We start from the raw sequence: 26,250 nt of genomic DNA on the forward strand, positions 1-26,250 counted from the left end.
TGTAGCCTATGACACTCTATTTTCCTTTTTTGAAGTGATTTCAATCATATTTCAAACAATTCAAAATCATCATGACGGACAGTGCTCATCAGAAGTGTCTCAGCTGAAGGAAATAATCCATTATTTATTGGCTTTAATATATTGGCCAAATTTTCCTATCGAGCCTCGAGCCTATAACGGTAACATTAAACATTATATCGGCTGATACCGATATGGTGGCTGATATATTGTAGTATATCGTATCCTAGTTTTTAATGTTTTTGAAAAAAGTATCTCAATGCTCACCAAGGCTACATTTATTTAATCAGAAATGCTTATCTGGCGGCGCGAATGACGCGAATTGGGTGATGCATTTGCCGCGAACGCTCGATATTCGCCTCAATCGCGTCTTCCACGCAAGTTGAAAAATTTCAACTCAAGCGGAAAATTCGCTTGATGCTTAGAAATTTTGTTGTGGTTGTTGATGTGCGTGAAGACACTCCTTTTCGCGCGAGAAACTAGCTTTTCTAGCTAACTTCCCTCTTCATGTTTCTCTCTCCTCCACTCCCCACACCCCCCTTCATGTGCACGCGCACTAACCCCCCACCCCCAAATCATTCTTGTCGGTTATTGGCTGGAACACTGTTTGTTATGTTTCATGGTCCAGGCTGGGCCAGTTTGTTTTTCTTGCCGTTTGTGGAGCCTGGGCTGTCTACAGAGACTGCGGTTTTTTTTACAGTGTGTTCAGGGGACAGGCAGCTAGAGGATAGTGAGGACATGTTTGCTGTATGAGACAAAAACATTTTTGGCCTAAAAAATGCGTCATCGCTTAGAGCACCTTTAAAGTGACAATGCATAGTTTGTGGCCAAAATACACAGCAGTTTTTCCCAAAAAGCGCATTGATTATATTTATTGTATTTTAAACAGTCAATCAAATGACCTTCAGCAATTTAAAAAGAAAACAAATGTCCAAAAACAAACTTGTTTGGTTGTGAAAAGTTATTTTAAAGTTATTTATGATCCACATAATGTGCTTTAAAAAGACTTGCAGGCAAAGGAAAAAGCATGGGATGAAGTTGCAGTGGCTCTTGGTGCCGATGGTAGGTCTTTAAAAGTGTTTTTGACAACCTTTCCCTGGCCCACGAGCGAACAACTCAACTCATAGAAAGATAAATAGAATAGACAGATTAATATAGCACACATACAGTATAGACATATATGATGTGTATGATTTTATTGAATTTTTTACCTTTTTTCGAGAATTTTCTCATTTACAATACGTATTAAGAACTTTGCTGTTTGTTATTACAGACATTTATGAATTATCTTTAAGATGTTTATGATGGGTAATGTTTGTAAATTAGATGTGTTGTAAAGTTTTTCTCTTTTGCAGAACACTTTTCATGGAGATGGGTGCTAATATGTAATAAATATGCAGATAATATATAATAATACATATAATGCAGGTATCAATTACCTATCAAGATTTATTTATTCCAAAAAATATACAAAATCTGTCAAAGCACTTACAAAAGCCTGTACACAATCCAGGAAATGACAACACCATTCGGCAGCACACTGAACAACCAAACAGCTTTCCTTAGGTTTTGGTTCCCTTTCCTTACTACTTTTTCCAAGTAGTGCTTACTTGCTCTGCACTAGAAGTTCCTAGAAAAGGTGGCCTAACCAAATCTCAAAATTTCCTTTCCTCCCATTTGGCTAGCGGTGTAATAAAGTGATTTAAATCTGACACAAATCTGAGTTATGACTGAACTAACTCAATGAAATATAAGTTGGCATATGAAGGTCATATATAAGAGAAATCTGTGTAATTTGGTTTCACGAAGGATGACTTTAATCATAACATATTTGCTTTCACTTTACTTTCAAGATGACAATACTCTCTCTGTCACCTATGGTGTTTCATCTTGACTGCTGCATCTAAGAATGTATTATGCATGTGAAGAATATTTTGAAAATAAAAAAAATTCAGAGAAGTTTAGAAGTTATTGTGTGAGGATTTTTTTCTTTTTTACAACAGTTATAATAAAATTTTTAAAGCTACTGTATTAACTATATATATAGATCTTGTCAACTGTCAATCTTCGTGCTCATCTCTGCAATACCCACTAGGTGGAGACACTGTCTTTTCATTCCCCCCCTCCCCCCTCATCCCCCCTCATCCCCCCTCTAAAAATCTTTAGTAAAGATTTGAAGATCGATTATTGGTATGATAATGAACAGTCATAAGCCCCCCCGAGAACATCACTACATTATTTATGAACTGTACTGTCACAATAATACATAAGTAAACCCATAAAATAACTAACTCCCCATTAAGTAAAGTTACAATGTAACGTTAGTGAAAGTCCACGATTTCAAGTGAGAGTGGAGATTTGTGTGTGTGTGTGTGCATAGGCTATATCAAGGGGGAACAATACTTTGAATTGGCTACCTCTGCTTCAGTTTTAGGGCTCTATAGTCATAGCCTCCTCCAACTCCACGCCTTTTCATCCAAAAGTGAATCACGCGATTATAACCAGAGTTTAAAGATCCGGTCTCTGTTCAACTACTAAATGTGCAAATTACATCCGAAGCAAGCGATAACAGCAGCTATTAACCCGCCAGGTAAGATAACTTATTTCACGCGTTGTGATGTGGGGTTATTTTGGTTGACAGCTGAAGCCCATTAGAAATATGTGCAGCTACAAGTTCGCAGATATTATGCGGCAAAAGGGAAATGAATAAGCCCATAAACGCTTTTAATGTGCGGACTCATTCAGCAGGAAAGCACGCGGGTTCAGACTGGCCTGTGAGTGTGAGTTCCGATAGTTTTGATAGAAGGAAGATCTATTCTCTAACAAAAAGTTGTTATGATATTTCCAGCTTGGGTTAGCTCTTCTGACAAAGGAAGTGCAGAGAGGTGGATTTTGTTGATATACCCAACAGGAAACGAAAGTGTTTTGCTCTGGGAAAGAAAGTAGGCTATCATTGGAAAATATATTAATTTGATATTTATCGTAAACGGTCTCGCGCAGATATGCTCACAATGTCAGGCAAACTAATTTATCACAATTGCAGCGCGTGGAGCACAACTCCACGCGCATAGGCTACGTCAGTAATGAAACGTCAACACTTAGTTGAAATATAGATTTTAGAATTTCATAGAAATGTTTCTAAAAAAGGGGTAAAGGTTCCGTCTGTTTTCGTATAATCTAAATCCATGGATTCGTTAAGACATAAGGCAAATCTTCTGTTGTGCCGTTGGTTAAACTCTGGATTATTGGAAAGATTTTTCTAGCTTATAGATGTAATAAATAGAGATGTTTTAGAAGCAAATTTTATTAGTTCATAATTACTGGTATTTGTTAATAAGAAGTGTCACTGTGGGCAGATGTTGCATTTTAGGTGGATTGATTCTAGCCGGAGTCAAAAGGAAGAGATGCATTATAAAGATACACCTATACTGACGGCCATCCTCGTTGTGTTGTATTTTTAATTAGTCTGACTATGACCCATCACACTAACAGAGAAACAACGAGAAAGGAGATGTGCAGCATGTCCCAGCATTTATTCGTTTTCTGTCCTTTTTGGTGTTAAAGCTGTAATGATTTTCTCCTGTTTCATCCATGTGCGTTGTGAGTAAACAAACAAATTAGTTTGAGCTTGTTTACACATCGGTGCTGGGGATTTAGCTAAAAGTCACCATGAAATCAAAATAGACAATTCCCCTCCCCCAGTGATGTCACTTGATGACTTCTCTGACTACATCGGTACGCCAATATGTGGAGACCCAAGCGGCAACCATCCAGTAGTGATGTGCGGATCGATACTAAAATATCGATATCTCCGATACCAGCTTTGTATGTTCTAGAATCGATTATCTTATCAAAATATCGATATTTCAGTAATTTGGAGCAAATATGTAGTTTATTGGAAATAGAAATACAGCGGAAAGTAACCACAATTACCCTCGTTTATCTGAATAATGCCAACTTAGTCGGAACTACTTGTTCTTCCGCCTGCCAAGTCATGAGCGTAATATGGCACTGTACAACTGCAGAGCACGCTAGCCACTCAGTCCGCTGGCACATGTTGTTCAGTCACGCTGTCAGTCCGGCGGAATGGCTGAACGCTAGCGAAGTTATGTGTAGAGCTACTTCACTTCCATAAACTCAAACGATGCGGTTTGTGACACGTGTAACAAAACAGTCAGGTACTGTGGTAATACCACAAACCTAATCAAACATCTACATATAAATCACAAGACAGAATATGACGACGTCATGACGAGGCGGTCAGAGGAGGAGGAAAGGAGAGGTACAGGTGCTGCTAGGGCGAGACAGACATCGCTTTCAGAGTCCTTTGGTGCAGCAGGCAGGCACTATCCAGGTACAGACTAGGGAGAAAATGAGGCGATGTGGCTGTATTTTGGGGGCTTGGGTTTTAGTGACAATGATAAAACAACGGCAGTTCCCTGAATTCTTAAAGGAGAAGTTCACTTTTATAATGAAAATTCTGTCATCATTCTCACCCTCATGTTGTTTCAAACCTGTATGAATTTCTTTCTTCTGCTGAACAGAAAAGAAGATATTTAGAAGATTATCAGTAACCAGACAGTTTTGGGGTCCCATTGACTTCCATAGTAGGAAAAAAAATACTATGGAAGTCAATGGGACCCAAAAACTGTCTGGTTACTGATAATCTTCTAAATATCTTCCTTTCTGTTCAGCAGAAGAAAGAAATTCATACAGGTTTGAAACAACATGAGGGTGAGTATATGATGACAGAATTTTCATTTTAAAAGTGAACTTCTCCTTTAAAACAAATTTGTTTCAGAACTTTGGTTATACATACAGTTTCTATTTTATAAAAAAATGCTGTGACTCAAATTGAAACGGCTATTACAATACATAATTAGAGAAGTACCATAATAACTTCATAATTGTCAGAACCCACATTTTGAAATTTCTATTTAACCATCAGTCAAAACAAATGAGACGAAGAATAATACAACTGAGTATTATTCTACTGATACAATATTATCTGTCTTCTTACCTATCAAATATTTTTCCTGGCAAACGTACTGTAAAGTCCAATGCAGCCTTGTCAATGTAATTTAAATGATCTACTCTGCAGATAACCTTACCTAACTAAATCTGGGCCGGCTGAATTGATGTGCGATTATCTCAGGGACACATTTTACTCCAAGCTGAACTATTGCAGACATTTTGGTCATTTAATTATTTCATTACTTATTTATTTACTTTATTTTAGTAAAATGTGTCCCTGAGATAATCGCACATCAATTCAATAACGAAAATCTGTTACTTTAATTTCCCAAACAGTAATTTTTGGGCAAAGTATCGGTATCGGATCGGTATCGCTGATACTCGCCTTCATTTTACTTGGTATCGGATCGGATAGGAAACCAGTGGTATCGCACATCACTACCATCCAGTCTCTCTCTTGAATCCAACACGGAAGTGACTTAAACTGCAATTCATCGACTGACCGCTAGAGACATGCTCCAAAAGAGAGTCAATCCCATGCTAAAATATGCCCAACTTTACAGCAGTAAAAAAAATATGTTAACAGGCTGGTACAATCCGTTTAAATTATATTAAGCCTTAAAGTTCTGTATAATTAAGGACGTAGCCACTTGAGTGAAAGGTGGATTGCCGCTGCTATCACTACTAGCCGTTTGTCTGCTGTCTGTTAGCCGTTTTTTTTTACTGTCTATAGTGGAGACGAGTACACAGAAATGGTTTACTGAATCTGAAGTAGAAGCTTGACTAGTCCTCACAAAGCCCAGACCTGGACCTCAATGAACACCTTTGAAATTAATTGGAATGCAGACTGCAAGCCAAGGCCCATCACCCAACATCAGTGCCTGACTTTACTGTGTCTGAATGGGAGCAAATCCCAGCTGCCGTGTTCCAACATTGTGGAAAGCCTTCCCAGAAGAGTGGGAGCTGTAGCAGCAAAGGAAGAGAGAACTTCATATCAATGCCAGTGTTTTTAAAATGAAATGTCAAGCATGTGGACACAGTGCTCGGGTGTTCACATACTTTTAGCTATGTAGGGTGTTAATCTAATCAATGCGTTTTCAAAAACTGTTCTTTTATCCATCCTCTGCTCTGAGCTCCTCAGGATTTGTTGATTTCTCTCTGTCTCTCTCTGTGAAAAGAGACATTAATAAGTCATAGCAGATGAATTATGGATTGAAGCGAATTCAGCCTGGGAAGTTTATATAAAGGATGGAGTGGACTGCTGGATTATAACATTGTGATATGTGATTGTAGAACACATGAACATGAAAAAATATGTGCATGGACAAATATTTGAAGTCTAAATGGCATGTGGGGACATAAAAAAAAGGTATTACTATCAAATAGAGATGCACCGATACTAAATTTCTCTGTTGATAACAATAGCTGATTATTTGATTTTTTTAAAGGAAAAATAATGCACAATAAAACTTTTGTAACTTTATAAATGTGTTTACTGTCACTTTTGATCAATTTAATGAATACTTTCTAAATAAAAGTATTGATTTCTTTTGAACGGTGATGTATTTATTAATTTTTCAGATATGACTTTTTAAGGGATATGTATTTTGTCACCCACATTAACAGGTTACAGCATTCACACTGCATGCATAAGCTTTGCGGCAGTTTAAATGAAGAATTGACAAAGGAAAAGATGAATACTTTTGATGAATTATGAATACTTTTGATGAAGATGAATTATGATACTGCCCCCACACCCCCCCCCCCCCCACACACACACACACAGAGACACACAGTATCATAACTCAAACTAGCACTGCTCTTCTAGTTTACTAGTGTTAACCCTGTCTCCAGTACCGCTGTCACTAACACTGGACAGATGTGCAGCCATTGGTTCATGTTTTCCTCCATGAGAGCTCATGACTAATCTGTCCCAGCAGGGACTGCTCTGCACCATGTTATATACAAAACGATAATGTATGCATCATTAATTGGCGCAACTGCCTGTTTCAGTGCTTGTTGTTTAGATACAGCGTTCATGCTAGTATTTTGGTAAGTTAAGGTATTGTTCCCTAAAGTTTCGCTCCCATCTTAGAAGTGGAAAGTGGTTTGTAATGCAGTTTTTACCCCATGCACACATCATTTGCTTGAGTGGTTTTATTCAGTAGGTCACTGCAGCAGTAGATGACATGTACTTCGTCCTCTGGAGTCAGATTCTCTCTCTCCCTCACACATTCTCTCTCTCTTTCTGATCAATTCAGCAGGCTTTAAGGTGACCTTTGTGAGGGAATGTTGGTGTGTTTGGCCCTCTGCATTTGTTCAGTCATCAAAAAGGTGGTTCAATAAAGCAGACAGTCACTCAATAGACACTCTTTGCATTGTATTGCACAGGGTAATCTGGGACTGTGGCTTTCTTTATGAAATATCCTATGGATTTTTTCCTTGTCAGGTTTTCGTATAAAAACTCAGCCTGATTATTGCTATGCAAACAAAGAAATCAGCTTTTTTTTCCTCAGAACTGTGGCCTTGTGGTTAGTGCACATTAGTACTTTTGGCAGTAAGTGCATGCACCCCAACACATTGAGCTTTGGTTCTCATGTGAGCAATGTGGGTTCAGATCTATCTTGTACATAGGACTGCACAATCAGTTGAGATAATACTGAAATTGCATGCAGCTCATGCATGATCAGTTGTTTACAGTTTCTCAGAGTAACTCCATTCTCAGTGAATGCTGCTCCCTGCAAACTCTGTGTCTGAAGTGCTGTGAGTTTGTGTCCCTTTTAATGTGCATTTGGGAACACTATGCACCAACCGTCTTCCCAAACTTGAAATGAGAAGCACTTGTCCGGCTGTTGTCAACAACAGAGAAGCTTTCTACCAAAATAAAAGCTCATTGGTAACGTTTGAAAATAAATTGATTAGTTTTATAATTTTACAGCATACATTTTTTCTTATTCTTATTCTTTCACTTGTTATTATTATTAATATTATTATTATTATTGATAAATGATAACACAATTTTTGGCCAAATCGCGCAGCCCTACAAACAATTCAGGGACCTCATTTATACGCATGATATACAATGTCAAAAGTGATGATCAAATTGGGAATTATAAAGGCAGAAACTGATGTGAAAATGTTCTTATGCTTAACCAATCAAAGAGCATGCATACAAACATTTTGGCACTCGTATACAAGTAATTTAATTAATTCAGCATAGTTTATGAAAATAAAGATAAATAAGCTATCACATTCACAATATGTATTAATATAATTATATGTGCACATGAGCATAATTGCTCTGTGAAAATTTAATCACTAAAATTAATTCAATTGTATTAATGAATTCCTGAAAATAATAATAATAATATATGTCTACCACACAATTATAAAAATGTAGTTAATGCACTTGTAGACATTGCGCTTGAATTTAAGATGAACTGCGATTTTAAAGAGGCAGGCATTTAGTGATGCTTTTTTGTGCAAATGGACATTTTATAAATTCTAAGAACATTTCGTACATTTAGGATCATTATACACATCTTTATAAATGAGGCCCCAGGAGGTTTTATGTTATTTTAATTTGCAGTCACGTTTAACAGAAAAATTGCTAAATCGGGCAGCCCTACACAGTTTCCATTATCATCCACCACCCACTTCTCTTGTCGTGTCATTTCCTGTCCTCTCTCGACACATTGAACTGTTGTGTGACTAAATTGAGGCAGAAAGACCGCAAACAAAAAGAAAACATCTGCTCTGTCAAAATGACTTTACATGAAAGTCAATATATATTTACACATGAAAGCCATTTTCCAGCACCACATTCAGCATGTGGCATGTTTTACAGTTACAGTTGTCTCATATTCAACCCTGTTTTAAGTAAAGGCTCACCGAGTTCAGTAATTCCAGCATTACGATTTACGAATCATAATATTGTGGTTGGTGTGTTCATTTGTTAATTGCCACGTCTCAGTGGATTGTGGACTGAAACGCAGACAAGGGACAGATGATGAAAGATGGCAGGGAGCTGTCTAAACACACCAGTCCCTGTCAGCGCAGATGGAGGCTGAATGGCAGACTGAAAGAGGAAAGGGATTTTCTTGGCATTAAGATCTTTCTTTTCTTGGCAGAGCTCTCTCTTTGCTGGTTGTGAAGGTCCATGGGCGGAAAATTGGCTTCTCAGACTCACAGATGGTCTAAGGCTCAGTCGGCACACACACGCACACACACACGCACAGTCCAAAAGTTTTTGGTACACCGTTGAATTTCGCCCCTCCTTTCTCTCTCCTCCCTTGTTTGCCAGTAAATGTTAGTTAGCTAATCTTGTTATCGAGTGGGAATTACGTAAGTGTCTGTCAAAATTACTCCTGTACTGTCATGTAAGACGACCTCGCACTACAAAATTTTGACCTTCTGAGTATGTTTGGAAAAAGTGCTGACGCTGTCACTGCATTCTGCATGTGGACATATTGAGAGGGAGCAGAGCATGAATACACACACACACATATACGCACACACGCACAGGGTGAGCATATGAAGGCCTTGTCTCAAATTTGTAGATGACACTGTGACACTGTTTTTTTTACACTATTTTTGCACACTTATACTATCTTTATAAAAAAAAAAAAAACTCCCAGCAGAGAGACGTGACGTCCCAGCTGACACTATTATCATGGGGCTAAAGTATAAGTACTTCATATACTTAAGTAAATTAATAATTTTTTTTACTCAATTAAAATAGTTTTAGTTCATTTAGATTGCACAAAGTATATATTTCTATGGTCATTGTGATATAAATCTGTCCTTATTAAAATATTTTTGTATGCCTTATTGAGGCAAGTCATTTGGATCAGTCAAGGATGAATGACTACAACTATGAGTATTAATCTTGATGACAAGACAAACTTGACTTGATTGCGAACATGGATGGTGATTTGTATCTATATATTCAGGAAAATCTTTTGTTCTAACTATAAAATCAGCTTCTGCTGAATTAAGTCTTACAGTAATTTAGCAGGTACATTTTTGACTAAACTATTTAGACATTTTATACATCTGTTACTTTAATGTGAAAATCTGTTCTGTCTACATCCCGCATGTTGTCATTTTTCATGGGACTTATGGCGTCAGTCGCGACAACACTTCTGTGGCCTCATGGGATAGTAAAGTGTTAATCAAATGTGCACTTCGGAGTCTCAGAGAAAAGTAATAGGACATCTGGTTACTTGCTACTGTTTTATGAATACTTTAATTTTGTTTGATTTGCTGTTTGATAATTAGCTTTTGAGCATATAAGGAATTTTTTCTAGTTATTTTGATTAATGTGCAAGTACATTTATGATACCGCATTAAAATGAACACTTGCTGGGCACCAAATGCAAGTAATATGTGGCCTTTGACAATAAAATATTAAACTGCTAGTAATGTTCTAACATTTTTAATAGTGCTGGACAATGATTAATCGCGATTAATCGCATCCAAAATAAAGTTTGTGTTTACATATGTATGTGTGTGTACTGTGTATAATTATTTTGTGTATATATATAAATACACACATATGCATGCATATATTTAAGAAATATTTGCATGCATGTACTGTATATATATCTTTACATAATATATATATATATTATATAAATATAAATATTTTATATATAAATACAAATTTTTTCGTAAATATATACATGCATATGTGTGTATTTATATACAAAATACCTATACAGTACACACACATGTAAACACAAACTTTTATTTTGGATGCGGTTAACCGCGATTAATCGTTGCCCAGCACTAATTTTAAATGATAATTTATAATAAATTATAAAATTATATAACTTTTTTTTAGTTAATCTAAGATTAGAATTTTCAGAAATTATATATACTGTATATATAATTTGCTATATGCTATAAATAAATGCATTAGAATGGATTTAAATAATCTGCAGCGATTCAGACTGAGAGAGCAATAGATAGAGATGAATAGAACAAGTAAGTTGAAGACAGTGAGCAATGGAAATGAGAGGAGCAGAGAAACTGAACTGCTAAATCAGCACTTACCTGACTGTCTCTCCCTCTTTCTCTCTCTTCTCTCTCTCTCACACAGATCATTTGCGCTCAGCGTTATAGTGCCGCATCAGTGTGTTTATGCAGGTCAGACCCCAGGTGTTCACAATCTCGTTCTAGCTCTCCTGCATGTGCACGTGTGTTTCCCTCGTGGCCGGTAGAAGAGGGGAAACCTAAATGATCTGTATATTTACAGTGTGAGGTTGCAGCAGTATTTATGATCCTTAAACGATAAGCCTTCGGGAGACTCGTAAAGGAGATGTGTGTGTTTGTGTGTGAGTGAGTGGGGCTTGACTCAAGTAAAGCAAGACTAGGGACAGGGATATTTATTTCTTTGTTTATGTTTGAGAGAGAGAGAGAGAGAGAGAGAGAGAAAGAAAGAAAGAGAGTGAGGCGTTGTAGGAGTTCAATAATTCAGGATGTGCTTTATGATCTCTTGAAGATGCTCTAGATCTTTAGGGTCTAGAGGATTTAAGCTTGTGTATTAATTTAATTTGAAGACCTTTCGGTTTATTCCCTCTTTGATGGAAAGCAAACGGTGTCAAGATCTCCTGATCTTCAGCATTTATCTCTAGGGTCTCAGTCTGTGTGTGTTCAGCTGTACGGTTTTATCAACACCATAAAAATAAGCTATGAAATATTATGAGTCTCATCGAGGACAAATCTGTCTCCTAGAAAACATATGCCTAGCAAACACAAACACATACTTGTACACTCAAACACACTGTTCACACCTTACAAAAGCGTACTGTGGCAGTACTAATCGCATCAGATGGTTATACCATATTACTTAGATATATGATATACTGCATTACTATATTCCATATACAATGCTATTTATTCCAAGATCAAATACCATAAATAACAAGAATATCATTATATTTCCATGATACATGTACCACTGTAACATCATGGTTTTGTAGACATACTGTATATCCACATACTATAATGTTACTATGGCAACATGTCTGCATTATATTCAATGTACCATGGCATTTATTTTTAGGTAGAATATGAATACCAAGCATAGCAAGGTGTTACTATGGTACGCTGCTGTTCAAAAGGTGAAAATAAATGAATAATTTTACTCAGCAAAGACACATTAAATTGATCAAAGGTGGCAGCAAAGACATTTAAGTATAATTTTACAAAAGATTTCTATTTCAAATGAATGCTGTTCTTTTAGACATTCTATTAATCAAAGAATTCTGAAAAAGTATTGCGGTTTCCACAAAACTGTTTTCAATATTGATTATAAGAAAAGTTTCTTGAGCACCAAATCAGCATATTAGAATGATTTCTGAAGGATCATGTGACGCAGAAGACTGTAGTAATGATGCTGAAAAATGATTTGTCATTGACCCATTATTACCATATTACATGTACCATGGTATTAACTCTTAGGTAGAAAACCATATGATGAAACATGGTATTTGCCCAGAAACCATGGTAGTATCATTGAACATGTCCAAAAAGCAATAATGATACTCTGACTGGGAATACCATAGTATTACCATGGTACATTTGCAGAAAAACATGGTATTGTCATGGGAACATCTCTGAATGACAATTAAATGTACCATGGAGATAGAATACCATGAATATTTTGATTTTACCTTGGTACAGGTCTGAAAAAAACAAGGTATTTACAAAAAACTATGGTAATTTCATGGTAGATTTTTGTCAGCGGCATGTAGGGCTGAATGTTTTAGTGTGTCTTTAAATGTACGTTCATGGGCTGGAGTTACAACAGACATCCTGAGGATTTTCAGGCTCTTATATAAAGAAAAAGAAGAGGGATATTGTTTCTGGAGGTGGTCTGCCAGCCAGATGTGTTCGTTTCTCTTAACCACGGGCCTGCAATGGTTTTTTTCAGAAGGAAATTCTTTTTCTTTCTTTTTTAAATCCATTCCTCCGTCCATCTCCTCTGGCATCTAAACCCTGCTGGCTTGCCCCTGTATCACCTCCATCTGCATTCAATTCCCGCACTGCTTTCTGCTCAGCTTAAGGAGACCTATATGAGAATCAGTAAAAGGAAGGATGAAAATGTCATTGCTATGTGCTAAATGGGCCTGGAGATATGGCCTGGCTGATGAGTTTGGAGTGAATAGAGAGAGAGAGAGAGAGTGTGTGTCTGTGTGTGTGTGTGTTTGTGTGGGCATCCGGATCTGTCTTATAATTTCATCCATTGGCAGTAGAGGAAATATGAATGCACCAGAGCAGGAAGAATACTATTTGGAAACGAACACACTCTGAATAGTAAGATGTTTGTGCGTATGTGTGGCTTTTTGTAAAACAGAAATGTGCACACATTATCGTCATGCTGTGTGTAATGCATACTGTTGTATGACTATAGATATACCCATAGTTTCAGGGAAATGTGTGTCAGATGTGTGTAGTTCTTTTCTCTTAAGGAATGAAACATTTCCTCCCACGACTGTTGCAGACATGAATCAAAGAAATTAGATTTCTAACCTCTCAGCCCGGTTCAGCTTGGGGTTTCAGGGATGAGATTACATGGTATGTGAGTGTAAGTAGGTGGTGTGTGTGTGTGTGTGTGTTTGAGTGTGTGACTTTAATGATGGATGCAGCTGAATTGAAGTGTGGAAATCTGGATAGCATAACCTGATGAGACAATACAGACATTACAGTGTGTGTGTGTGTGTGTGTGTGTGTTTAAGTGTGTGACTTTAATGATGGATGCAGCTGAACTGAAGTGTGGAAATCTGTATAGCATAACCTGATGAGACAATACAGACATTACAGTGTGTGTGTGTGTGTGTGTGTGTGTGTGTGTGTGTGTGTGTGTGTGTGTGTGTGTGTGTGTGAAAGACAGGAAATGAGGAATCTGCTGTAAAACCCAGCCCTTCTGTCTTTTCTCCATACACACGTTTGCAGTCTCACTGTTTAACCATCTATTGGTTATGGTTATTGGTTATGTTATGAAAGCAGTGTTGAAAATATAATTGATTCAGTTTTGTTTCTTTTATAGGATGGACATTTGATTACATAAAAAAAAAAAAAAATTCAGGGATGAGCCTGCAAAAATTGGCTCCTAGGTTAAATATATTCAATTTATTGAATTCACTTTCTAAATGTTATAAATATATCTAAAATATATATAAAACATATGATATCGTAACTGTAATATATTCTCTGTAGTGGCTGTATTCATTGCACCCATTTATATCCGCACATATCCATTCACTACTGCGCAAATGTTGCTTGTATGCAACAAACAAATGAAAACAATGCAGTTCCTCCCATGACATACAATGTAATTAACTTTAAATGTTTTAAAAAGGAAGTTCAGAGTTGCCAGAAAACAATTATGTTTACATTTACATTACATTTATGTGACAATTTACAGTACTACAGTACTACAATGTTTTGTAGTAATTAGAAACAATGTTCTACAGCAGTGGTTCTCAAATAGGGAGCTGGGAAACAAAAGTATTTAAATTGAATAAATTATTATTAATAAATTAAAATAATCTAATCTTATTTTATCAATAGCTTTTTAAGAACACAGTTCTTCTGGAATCACAAAATGAATCATGGTTAATTCATTTAATATAATATTCTGTTTTTGTTTAAAGCACATAGCCTATGTCACCTGTGTATGTTGCATGTGTGCAGGTTTGTAGTCCTACAGCAATCCTTCTTTTCACAACACAAGAAATGCTGAATCATGCGATAGTTTAATTAGTCTCCCCAGCGTCTCCTCCATATGCCCATTTGTGTGATATATTTGCTGGACGGTTTTGATTTACATGCAGGAAAGATGAAAAATGAAATCAAGGGGTGGAGAGAAGGAGAGACGGATTGGATTAACCTTGAGAAAATAAGTAGGGGCCATAAAGAATAAATTGCTTAATCATCCTTCCAATCACTCAATGATGTTTCGTGCAGTCGCGCTAGCCATAAAGCTTTGTGACAACAGGGTGTATGAATGAATGTGAGTGTGTGTGTGTGCGTATTTATGATCACACATACAGAGGTTAACACTCCTGTCAGGCTTGCTTCCTCCAGACCTGAATCAGTGTGAAATAAAGCTTTGACCATCACAGGGTCACCATTGACTCTCTCCTCGAAGCTAGTATGACTACTGGCCTGAGACCTGTGTTTTCACGCAATGCAGTCTCCGTTCCAGCTGACAGGAGTGCAGCATTGCTGTCAGGGAACAAAGCACTCTGGGACAGCATTAAATTCCTCCTTGGAATTAATCTCCTCCCACATACACAACTGCCACATGCATTCCTTTAAAGTGACCGCTCGCCCAGTAATTAAAATTCTGTCATTATTTTCTCACTCTCATGTTGATGTAAACCCCTTGCTTCCTTCTCTGGAACACAAAAGGAGATGTTTTGAAGAATATGCATAGTGCATTTTTTCATACTAAAGCATAATGACCAGGAAATATAAAGCTCAATAAAATATGACTAGTGTGCAATATTCCAAGCCTTTTTGAAGCCAGAAAGTAAAGTTTTTAGATCATGCAGTCAAAACAAATGTCAAATGCCATTGGCGCTCATGTCTCATGTCACTGATTGTGACACAGCAAGATTGATTGTGCGTGAATGAGATTTGAGATGAGATGAGATGTAACTGTAGTGACAGATCTTTTCTTCCGAATTGAAACTGATCCTTCACCCTCACACACAATTTGTTATTGCTTAGATTCTTGTTGAAATTGGATTATTATTGACTGGGTTTTGCCTGCAAAAATTCACCAAACAACAGTAAATGTGACCATCCTCAAGAAAGGGGCGGGGTTTATGCGGATTAAATGATTTTTGGAGGATTATGAGGTCCAAAAAAAAAAACACACACAAAAAAAACATGCACAGTTGTTCACAATGCGATTAATATAATGCTTTATAGTGCTTTATTGTCATTTTTGGAGCTTGTCAGCCCTTACGAAAAAGACGTTTATTCACGTGTGCTATTAGTATACTTCTTTTAAACTAAAAATATGAAAGTATACTTTCAGTCTACTTTTTTGTACTTCTCAGAAATATTCTTTATGTACTTCTCAGAAATATATTTAAAGTTCAACTGAAATCAAAATTGACCCTATTTACTTTGTTAGCGCATATTACTAGTCTTGTGGTGAACAATTAATCCGTGCAAGTTAAAACACAGAAAAAAATTGTTTGCCGTCGTAATCTTTAATCAAAGTCTGAAAAGTTACTTCCGGTCTGGAATGGCGTCCCTTCTCTGATGACGTAGGTTTGAGGACTTGGGTTGGGAAACCCTTAACCACTCCCCTCAAACCGTTAGTCTGCTATGAGTGAGAGATGGAGAGGAGGAGCGCTAGAGTAAAACCCTGCCCTCTGTTCAATATTCCGTTTCACTGGGAAATACGTCACAGCACTGGAGAAAAGTCGTTTGCAACTTCCGGTTCACGCGGACTTTAAAATTGCATACTTGAGTATACTTGACTTGTAGTGACAGAAAAGTGTAAGTATATTTGGCCTATACTCAATCTTTTGATTGAGATATACTTAAAAGTATAATCAAGTTATTGTAGTTGTGTATACTAAAAAGTGGGCCAATTTAGTCCCAAGTAGTACTGAAATAGTACACAAGTTTACTACAAGTACATTGTAGACTACAAGTATATTAATATACTTACATAAAGTATACTTAAAAATATACATGAACTTAAGGATACTTAATAAAATGAATCTGAAGTATACTTATTTTTCGTAAGGGAGGCCATGCTCTAATTGTATAGAAAAAAGCAGTGTAAATATTCTTCAAAACATCTATGAAAGACTTCCATAAAAAAGTAGAACAACACGAGTATGCGTAAATAATGACAGATCCCCCTCCCCCTTCCATTATTTTTATTTTTAGGGGATCTATTCCTATGCACTGCAGATTTTTTAAGGAAAGCGCTTATTTCAGGCATAGGCTATATTTGGGAAGCATTATGGGTAAGATGCTCTAAAATCTGCCTCTTTTGCATTATGTGGTTTGTATTTGGTTGCCCGATGAGAATGATTCAGCTCTAAACCAGTAATTTTCTGGGACATGATGATAAAATGAAAGAATCCTGGTCTCCATTCCACTAGTATATGTTGTGCTGCTTGTCAGTGGCACTTGGGGCACGTGGGTCTGGCTGTGTTTATTTAATGCGCCCTTAGAGCCAACATCTGTGAATAATGTTACAAAAGCAGGCAGAAATTCCTGCTCTCTGTTGTGGTTTGCATGGCCAGAATTGAGACCAAACTCACCGCTGATCCTACTGAACGATTTACCCTTTGTCTCTCTCTCTCTCTCTCTCTCTCTCTCTCTCTCTCTCTCTCTCTCTCTCTCTCTCTCTCTCTCTCTCTCTCTCTCTCTCTCTCTCTCTCTCTCTCTCTCTCTCTCTCTCTCTCTCTCTCTCTCTCTCTCTCTCTCTCTCTCTCTCTCTCTCTCTCTCTCTCTCACAGACTGCAGTTTGCTGTGGTGGCATCACATTCACTCTTGCACAGAACATAAATTAAAGACAGGTTTGTGGCAAGGAAAATACTTAAGCTACAGAACCAAAACTCCTTTCTTTCTTTCTTTCTTTCTTTCTTTCTTTCTTTCTTTCTTTCTTTCTTTCTTTCTTTCTTTCTTTCTAGCATGTGTGGGACAGTATTTAAAAAACAATAAAGTTGTTTATGGACTATCTCTGTGTGGCAGATGGACATCTCCTTTTGCATCGTTGTCTGTTAAAATAAAAATACAACAAACATCTATTGACTTGTTAAATCTCTTTCACACTTCATAGCTCAGCTTCTCTTGTTCGCATTAATTTCTCTCACATTTTCCTGCCATTAATGTCTCCCATCATCTTTTTGCATTTCTTGTCTATGTGTACTGTTGTGGTATTGACAAATGGGTGTGTAAGCGATATTGAACTAATGTGTAGTATTGATTGTGTAGAGTGGTTGTCTGGTTTGTATTTCCATTGACTAAGTTAGTTCTAAGTAGAAAAGGTCAATGAATCAACAAGGGAGGGATGAGAGGGATGCTTGTGCTAAAAACAGCAAAGTGGTGTATTTGTCATGGTACTAATTTTTAAAGTGTGGTGAAAATAAAGGTTACCTTGAGTCTCTGGGGGTTTTGCTGGAATCTTTGCTGATGTGCAAAGATACAGTGTTTTAGGCTTACCTTAAAAAAGATTGTGTGGGTGTGATGTGACTGTGTAGTGGTTAATGTAGGCTTAAATATTAATTTCCATTTTCCAATGACTAATACAATACTCACATTGCCATTCATACAGAGATGAGGTGTTACTTTTTTTAAATGGTATTTAAGGGTACACTGCACCATCGGTTTTGTACATCAAGCCCTTTACTGTTCATTCTTGATCTGCAGCAAGACAGCTTGGTTGCATCCAAATATGCATACTTTCCTATACTGGGCGAGTCCCCAGATGACCTAACACTTCTGCTCATATTCAGAAGTGCTCATCCGATGGAGGCCACAGGAGAGGATTTGTGAATTGCAGTGAAACAGCGCAACTGAATATGATAGGTCACAGGACAATGACAACATGACGAATGTGTCCAGATTACAATTATACTACACACATTAAGAACCTAACGGTCATGAATTAAGTACCTATTAAAATGGTGAAGTGCGATTCCGAACAAAAGGTGCATTTACGTCATGTCGTTATTACCGTAATTACGAGATTCCAGCTTGTAAAAAGCGCTCACGTCCTCTCGTAAATACAACTGGTAAACTGGGAATTTTCTGAGAGCTCCTTCTTGTACCACTTGACAGCTGTACAACCTGACCGCTGCTTAAATCCCAGTTCAAGGTAGAACGTCATGTGTTGTCATCACAAATTATGGTAATTATTACGCCATGGTGTGAACGCCTCAAATCAAGTGGTGCTCACTGCAGAGCCAAATGACGGCTCCCCCTCTCTGGATGTAATGGGTGGAGCTTGACCTAGTCCAGATCCACCTCTGTGGACCTAATGGGTGGAGTTATGTAGCAATAAGGTTATGGGTGTGGTTGGACCATCTAGTTCCACCCATTACATACAGTGAGGGGGAGCTGGATGTCAAGCTCCACCCACTGGCTCTGCAATGAGCAGCCTCTAGAGCGCCCATGAGGTGAACTGCTCCAATTAAAACTGCTTTTTCTAGAATAGGGGTAGAATAATTCCCAAATTGGGGTTTGTGAGTTGATGAAAAGCTAATATAGCCTATATATATAAATATTTTATTTGTTTACCTGCATGTAATTTGTAATATGACCATGAACTGACATAGGAGAATAATGAACATGCAAATGTGTTTTTAAATGTTGGAAATATTAACTTAAAATCTCAAGGAATACTTAAAATAAATAGACAAATCTGGAGTTCGGCTGACAAAATAGTTTGTGAATTCCTCTCCAAAAAGAATAATAATCTCATGTGAGAGAAAGCCATTCTGTTTATATTTTTCAAAAGTGGTTTTAATTGACTTATTTGTAAAAAAAAATAATAATTAGAAAAATAATATAGAGTGCACCTTTAAGGCTATTGATTCTCCAACATCAGTATAGACTCCAAATGTCAATTTCTGAATTCATCATCACGCATAATGATCTTATCATGCCAATGAAATAGGCATGCCAATAAGGTTCATTGAATTGGCTGACAGATGTTACCTTGAATATTTTTTTCTTTCTATTGATGTACGACACGCAGGTCATTGAAAAGTGCCATATGTGGTTTTACCGCACAGACGAGTGTTCGACTCTTCCGTGAGAGTGAGAGAGAGAGATAGAGAGAGAGAGGTGTGTATTTTCCTTTCCCCTCCGTACTCAGTCTCACTCTACACGTCGCCTCCGTGATCTTCGCCAGCAGCGCTCGCGTGCTCCGTTACCAAGACAATCACGGATCACGAGGCTCGTCCTTCCTTCCCCGCGTCTCCCGTTACCGGAGTCTCGGGCATGTCGAATCCCAGGAAAGACTTTGACGTGAAACAGATCTTGCGCATCCGCTGGCGATGGTTCGGCCACCCTGTATCTCCTCCTTCTCCCGGTAACCAGCCTTCGGGAGATCTCTTCAGCAGCAGCAGCGGTGGTAGCAACCGGGGGACCTCATCCGGCGGTGATCAGCCCTCCCTCGGTGGCTGCAATAGCCCCAACGCTGCTGCCGGTGCCGGCTCGAGTAACGGCAACTCTTCCTCCAACATCAACAACAATCGAAAGTTTGCGGATTCTGGTCCAAACAGCGGGCACTCAGCGGCGGCAGTGGTGGTTAATGCCTCCGCGTGTCCTCGGTCCATGAGCCAGCAGGAGTGCCGGAGCTCCCCGCCGGCGCCTTGGGTCTTCCCGGCTCACTCGCGCTCCAGCGAGAGCCTGGAGCCGCTCCAGCAACAGCAAAAGCAGCAGCAGCAGCAGCAGAAGCCGCAGAAGCCGCAGAAGCAGCAGTCCACGCGTGTATCAGACGCCCCTGGCCCTGGAGACGAGGAGAACAATAATAACGTGGAGTCTGACTCCAGCTCGTGCAGGTATGGGAAGTATTACTGGTGTGGTGTCGAGCACAGCAGGGCGCTTGTACCGAACTGGTACCACTTCACAACAGATGCATCGCCAGCTGTTCTCTATTAAGATTAAACTGTTACCACAAGCTCTCCTTTTTGTTTCCTCACACTTTCTCTGTGTGATAAATAGTGCATATGGTATATTCAAATAATTACCTGGATGTCAAAAACATTTTACAGACAGTAAAATGTGCTTGCATTTATTTTTCCTTAAATATGAAATTTTTGGAATTTTTGGAGTTGGTGAAAAGAAAAGAAAATGCATTCACACCTTAATGCCATGATGATGTTGAGTACAATGCACTAAATTATTTAATGCAGATATAACTGGGCAGTTGATATGAAGTTGATATTTTTTTGGGAATCTGCAGTGAAATAATCATTTAGAAATTATTAAGCATGATGCTTTTATGACCTCGTGTTAACTGAGACATTGCATTGAATGTTTGTATGTATAAAAATGAATTTGTCACACCGCAGGAACATTTAAAATGATCTAGTGAAGGCAAAAAGGATGATTAGAAATGGTGAAAAAAATAAAAATCTTGACAAGTTATGAGAAGAACCGCACCCCACTTCTTGTTTATGAGGTTGAATAACAACAGCAGTCATATATTTCATAGATTTTGGCAAATTCTTGTTCTCCATGGCTGTTATAATGTGTTAGGTGTGGTGTTACTTCATGCTTATAGCTTAAAAGCATGCCAATTTTGTCGTCATTTACTCAATCATTGTGTTGTTCCAAACCTATAAGACTTTGTTAGACCTCTGCAGAAGAATGTCCTGATGTATCTTTTTCATGCACTGACAATGAATAAGTGACTGATGTCAAATCTCAAAAAGGATATATAAAAGTACCATAAAAGTATAACTGTTATGTGCTATATTCCAGGCCTTGAGAAGCCATACAGTCATTTTGTGAGTAACGACCCACATTTAAGTTGTAATTCACTGCTAATCTTCTTACCTGTGAGTTATTAACAGCAGATTGAGTCAGTGAGCTAAATTCACTCAGTCAGTTTGAATCATGAATGAATCATTTAGGGCTGTTTCCCAAAAGTATCGTAAGCCTAGATCATAGAAATCAATGGCACCAATATGCTTACAGTGCTTTTGGGAAATGCAGCCCTGAGCTGCGATTCCAAAAATCGTAAGATTAATTAGATTGTAGAACCATTGCCACCATTGGTCTCTTTACCATAGTTGTCAGGTCTTTGCAACAAAAGTAGCCCAATGGCCAGTCAAAGTAGCCCGAAATATAACCCAATGCGATTTTCTCCGTCGGGCGGCCAAATTTTCCTCTGAATTTGTACGTCTGGGGGATGTTTTGGGGGGTGTTGGAGCGCCAAAATAGTACATACAGGGGTAGAAATCAACCCACGGGGACATTTTTTTTTAACCCAACAAGCAACAACTTAAAAGTAGCCCAATTTCGTGGGAAAACTGCAGACTTGGCATCACTGGCCTCTATGATTAACTTAGCTCACAATGATTTAGAGGAATGCAGCCCGGAGCAGTTTTGTGAATTAGATCAACCGATTCATTGAAAAGATTAGACTGAAACACATCATTTGTTCACTAATTAGACATCCATATCTCTTATGATCGCTTCATACAAGAGTAGACAAGGACAGATGTCAAGTTTGTCGGGATCTGTTTCTCACACAATCACTACAATACAATACATGCACTGTAAAAAATTTGCTGTAGTTTTGCAGCTGTTTGCCAGTAACTTACTGTAGATTTAAATCGATGTTATTTACTGGCAACAGTTTGCTCAAAGTTAAATGAACATTAAACATTAACAAGTCTTTGTCTTTACAGAATAAAACTATAAAATAACAACCTAATGCAAAGCATTCTGGGAACCAGAAATCTTCATCAACCTTTTTCTGTTTTTTTCCTTCAGATTTTGGTTCCCAGAATGCTTTGCATGAGGCTGTTATTTTAGTTTTATTCTGTAAAGATAAAGACTTGTTAATGTTTAATGTTCATTTAACTTTGAACAAACTGTTGCCAGTAAATAACATCAATTTAAATCTACAGTAAGTTACTGGCAAGTAGCTGCCAATAATACTGTAATTTCTACAGATTTTTTTAACAGTGTGACTTGTTATATTTGATAATGTTTTGCATCCATTATGAAGCTTGACATCTACAAGAATCAGTCATCATATTTTGTTTTATTTCATGAAAAAGACAATTTCTTCATTTGTTGTTCCACAGAAAAAAGTAAGCCTTGGAACAACACGAAGTTTCACAAATAATGACAGAATTTTCATTGTTTGGTGAACTATCGATGTGAGAGAAAGAGATTTAAATTTATACTACTTTCGTGACATGCAAAGCTCTTATCTCACCTTTGATGCATTAGCTCACTTGCGTGTAGTAGAGCGAATATGATGTAGGCTAACGTCCAATAAACACTTTTGTTTCAGTAAGGAAGTAATGTGTACATAAATTGTGCTTAATGTTCCCTCACAGATCCTTAGTGATGAACAGCTGTGAATCTTTTATGCGAGAGTTCAAAAGATGAAAACAGACTTCAGTTCTACAGTATGTTAGGCGTTACAATGCTTTATGGGATTGCAGAATGTTACTGTACATGCTTTGTATACAAGGGTGTCCGTCTTCCTGATCTGATACCCATTCTTGGGTTTGACGATTCATTCTGTGGTCGTCTCTTATTAATGACCTATAAATATGTGCCATCAGCTTTGTTCCTTGTTTGATTGTACTGTGGACTTCATATTTTGGTACTAGCCTGTGTGAGTGGGTATGTTTACTAGGGTTTTTTATATGAGAGAGCAAAGGATGTGGGTCTGTCAGTGTGGTATAGCTCTGAAAGGCACTTAGTCACTCATCACCTTGGAGACGGTAGATTGAACCTATTGCTGCTGCTCCTTAGAGTTCATACCAGGAAGAGATAACCGCACAAACACGCACGTAAGAGACTGAATCTGAAAACTGTGAGAACTGACTCTCACTACCTTGCTATTTACCTCCAATGACAGATGCATACAGATGCACACAATTACATGCACCATCATAATGCAATTATAATAAGATTTAGGCAATATTGGGATTGAATTTACCTCATGTAAAAACAATTTAGATTTGTTTAGATCCCAATAAATATTGGGATTAAGCTCATAATTCCCCGTTGCTCCAGGATGGTTTATGCTGGTTAGAGCTGGTATAGTGCTGGCAATGGTCTAGTTGGTGGACCAGCATAGTCATGCTGTTCTAAAGCAAAATTTAACTGGTAGCCGGTCCACCACTCCTGTTTCATATGCTGGTGACCAGCAAACCAGCAATCAGCATCCCATGCTTGTCCCAGCAAAGAAAAAAGGCCTTATTCTGGTGACCAGTAGTGCTGGAAATTTTATCACAAAAAAAAAAAAAACAGTAGGTAAACACTTAAATTGCATTTATTCCACTCTGATCAAAGTGTGCACGTGCTTCTGACGTTGTCATGCACAGATTTGTAATCATGGCGGTAAAGAAGGCATCACATTTTTGGGTTGCTAAAGAAACTGAGTTTATGTTGACAATGTTGTGTGACATAAATGAAGACATGTAGGCGTGTCACCGAAAAAGGTTAAAAAAAAGTTTCGCTAATAGAAATGCGTTTTGAATTTGACGTAAATAGACTAAAACAATGGCCAGTAACACACATACTGTATGTGAGTTCATCACTTGTGCTGTGGGGTATGTGAATAATGGCGGTAAAAATAACCATAATTCTTAGCGAATAATCAGAATAATGAAAATGTATTGTGCTCGTGTCATGTAAACATCTTAAGTTGGAAATAATCACATATTAACGTAGTTTGTGATTTTTTTTTTTCTTCTTTTTTCCCCCATCCTCCAAATGTACTTTAGTGAAAATGGCCCTCATCATATGGGTTCACAAACCACATATGCATGTGCCTTTGACTGCCACATCTTTGTTTTTTCAAACACAAGGTTTGTTATAGTAGAAGCACAAATAAGTAGTGACTATTTGGGAATTCAAGGATGACTCCAGGCCCTCGGGCTGTTTATGACTTACAGGAAAGTGAGAGAGTGATAGATAGAGAGAGAGAGGAAGATGAAGAAAACCGTCTAGCCGACTGAAAACTGCAATTACGATCTTGAGATAGTGGGGCAAAGCATCTGATATCCATTGAGCATTCAAACCAGAGCTCTTCCTTTCTCTTTGCCTCCGGCTCACACTTCCATTTATGTGGACATGCGTAGATTTTACTCTACAGTCAACTATAGAGCAAGGGAGGAGTCCTTTATTTTGTGGTTAAATTCTCCATTTTTTGTCTGGGATTAGAGAAAGATGGGTTTTATTTTGGTCTTCAATTTATAGTGTAGGCTATGTTTTTTATGTCTAGAGGGCTGAGTAAAGCCTGGGCAGGAGAACACTTTCAGTGATCAAATGGTTCTCAAAACTAATTTTTTTCGTATTATTTATAAAAAAGTAAAACATTATTACCTAATAAATTAGGCTGTTCTGTCATCATTTACTCAGCCTCATGTCGTTCCTAACCCTTTAAGACTTTCAATCATCTTCGGAACAAAATGCTTCACACTTGGGCATGTCTAGAACTTGCAGCTCTCTGATGAAAAATTGAATACATGAAAAACAATCAAATGTTATGTCAGGGGCAATCATTTAACAGATTCCTTTAACTCAAATGGGTAGTCCTGGACTCCTTATTCCTCCGTCAATTCAAACCCTGAAAACAGTGTTTTAAACTTTAAAAAGTTTCTTGTGAGAGCTAGAAAAGAGCTTCTGGCTTTATGGATAAAGTCAAGTGATCAAGAGCAGAATGTCCCCAGATGGATTTATAAAGATTATTTTTTTATATCTGCTCTGCTCTATCAGGCAGGTTGAAACTTGTTTCTTGTTTGCTGTTTTGGAAGTGTTGAATTGATATTTTGAACTGCTTGTCTTTCTGTTCCTCTTTTTTCACCCTTTTCCTTCTCCTTTTTTATGGCTTTCTATGTGCATGTCTCCTCAACTGCACGAGTCGTCAATATATTAATGTTTGGTTATGTGTATCCATTTGTAGAATAAGACTCAGAGTCTTGTAAGATGCTGTTTGATATGCTTCATAATGTTCACCAGATTTTTTTTTAATGTAAAATCTCTTTTTTTCCCCTCTCTATCTGATATATTCCCTCATTCCCTTCAGAAATGGCCTACAGAGGCTTAAATCTGATCCAGATCTCCAAATGGTGTCGTAATCCCAGCTCAAATCCATTCTGAAATGACAGCAGATATCAATGGAGCTCATTATCGCCTGGAAACCACCTCACTTCTCTTTACCCTCAACTGAAGTGATCAGACATGAATATGCATATTTTAACTTTTCATTTTGGAGGACTGAATGTCAGATCTTTTGACAGCATGAGGTTTAAAAAATAGAGCAGAATATTCATAAAATGAGAAGGAGATGGAGTAGAGAGAGAGAGAGCCTTATGCTTGTAGCCAAAAGGAAACTAACAAAAGCATAGACTGAAAAAATTGAGTGATTAGGGAAAAGAGCCAAAGGGCGAGAGAGAGAGGGAATTCTGAAAGGTAGAAAATGAAGTTCACAGAAAGTAAAGAGTGAAAGACAGCAGTGTCTCCAACAGTGTTGGAGAAGCTGCTTTGAAATTGTAGATTTCCAAGCTA

The 26,250-nt window shown here is 37.7% G+C and overlaps 1 protein-coding gene across 3 annotated transcripts in view; it reads left to right on the forward strand.

Moving 5' to 3' along the window:
* Positions 1–2,364: 2,364 nt before the first annotated feature.
* klhl5 (kelch-like family member 5) overlaps positions 2,365–26,250 on the forward strand; it is a 74,151-nt gene continuing 50,265 nt past the window's right edge. The window contains exons 1-2 of one of the 3 annotated variants that reach the window (XM_084106719.1): positions 2,365–2,608; positions 17,496–17,555. Coding sequence is in view for 1 of the 3 variants with exons in the window: in XM_084106718.1 (XP_083962844.1) it covers positions 19,984–20,546 (563 nt within the window). In the remaining 2 variants the exon portion in view is untranslated. Of the gene's footprint in view, positions 2,609–17,495; positions 17,556–19,835; positions 20,547–26,250 lie in introns of those variants that run through there. The other 2 variants (XM_084106720.1, XM_084106718.1) reach the window with 2 other exon arrangements.

This window comes from Abramis brama (assembly GCF_963993115.1).
Source record: "Abramis brama genome assembly, chromosome: 2".
Lineage (NCBI taxonomy): Eukaryota > Metazoa > Chordata > Actinopteri > Cypriniformes > Leuciscidae > Abramis > Abramis brama.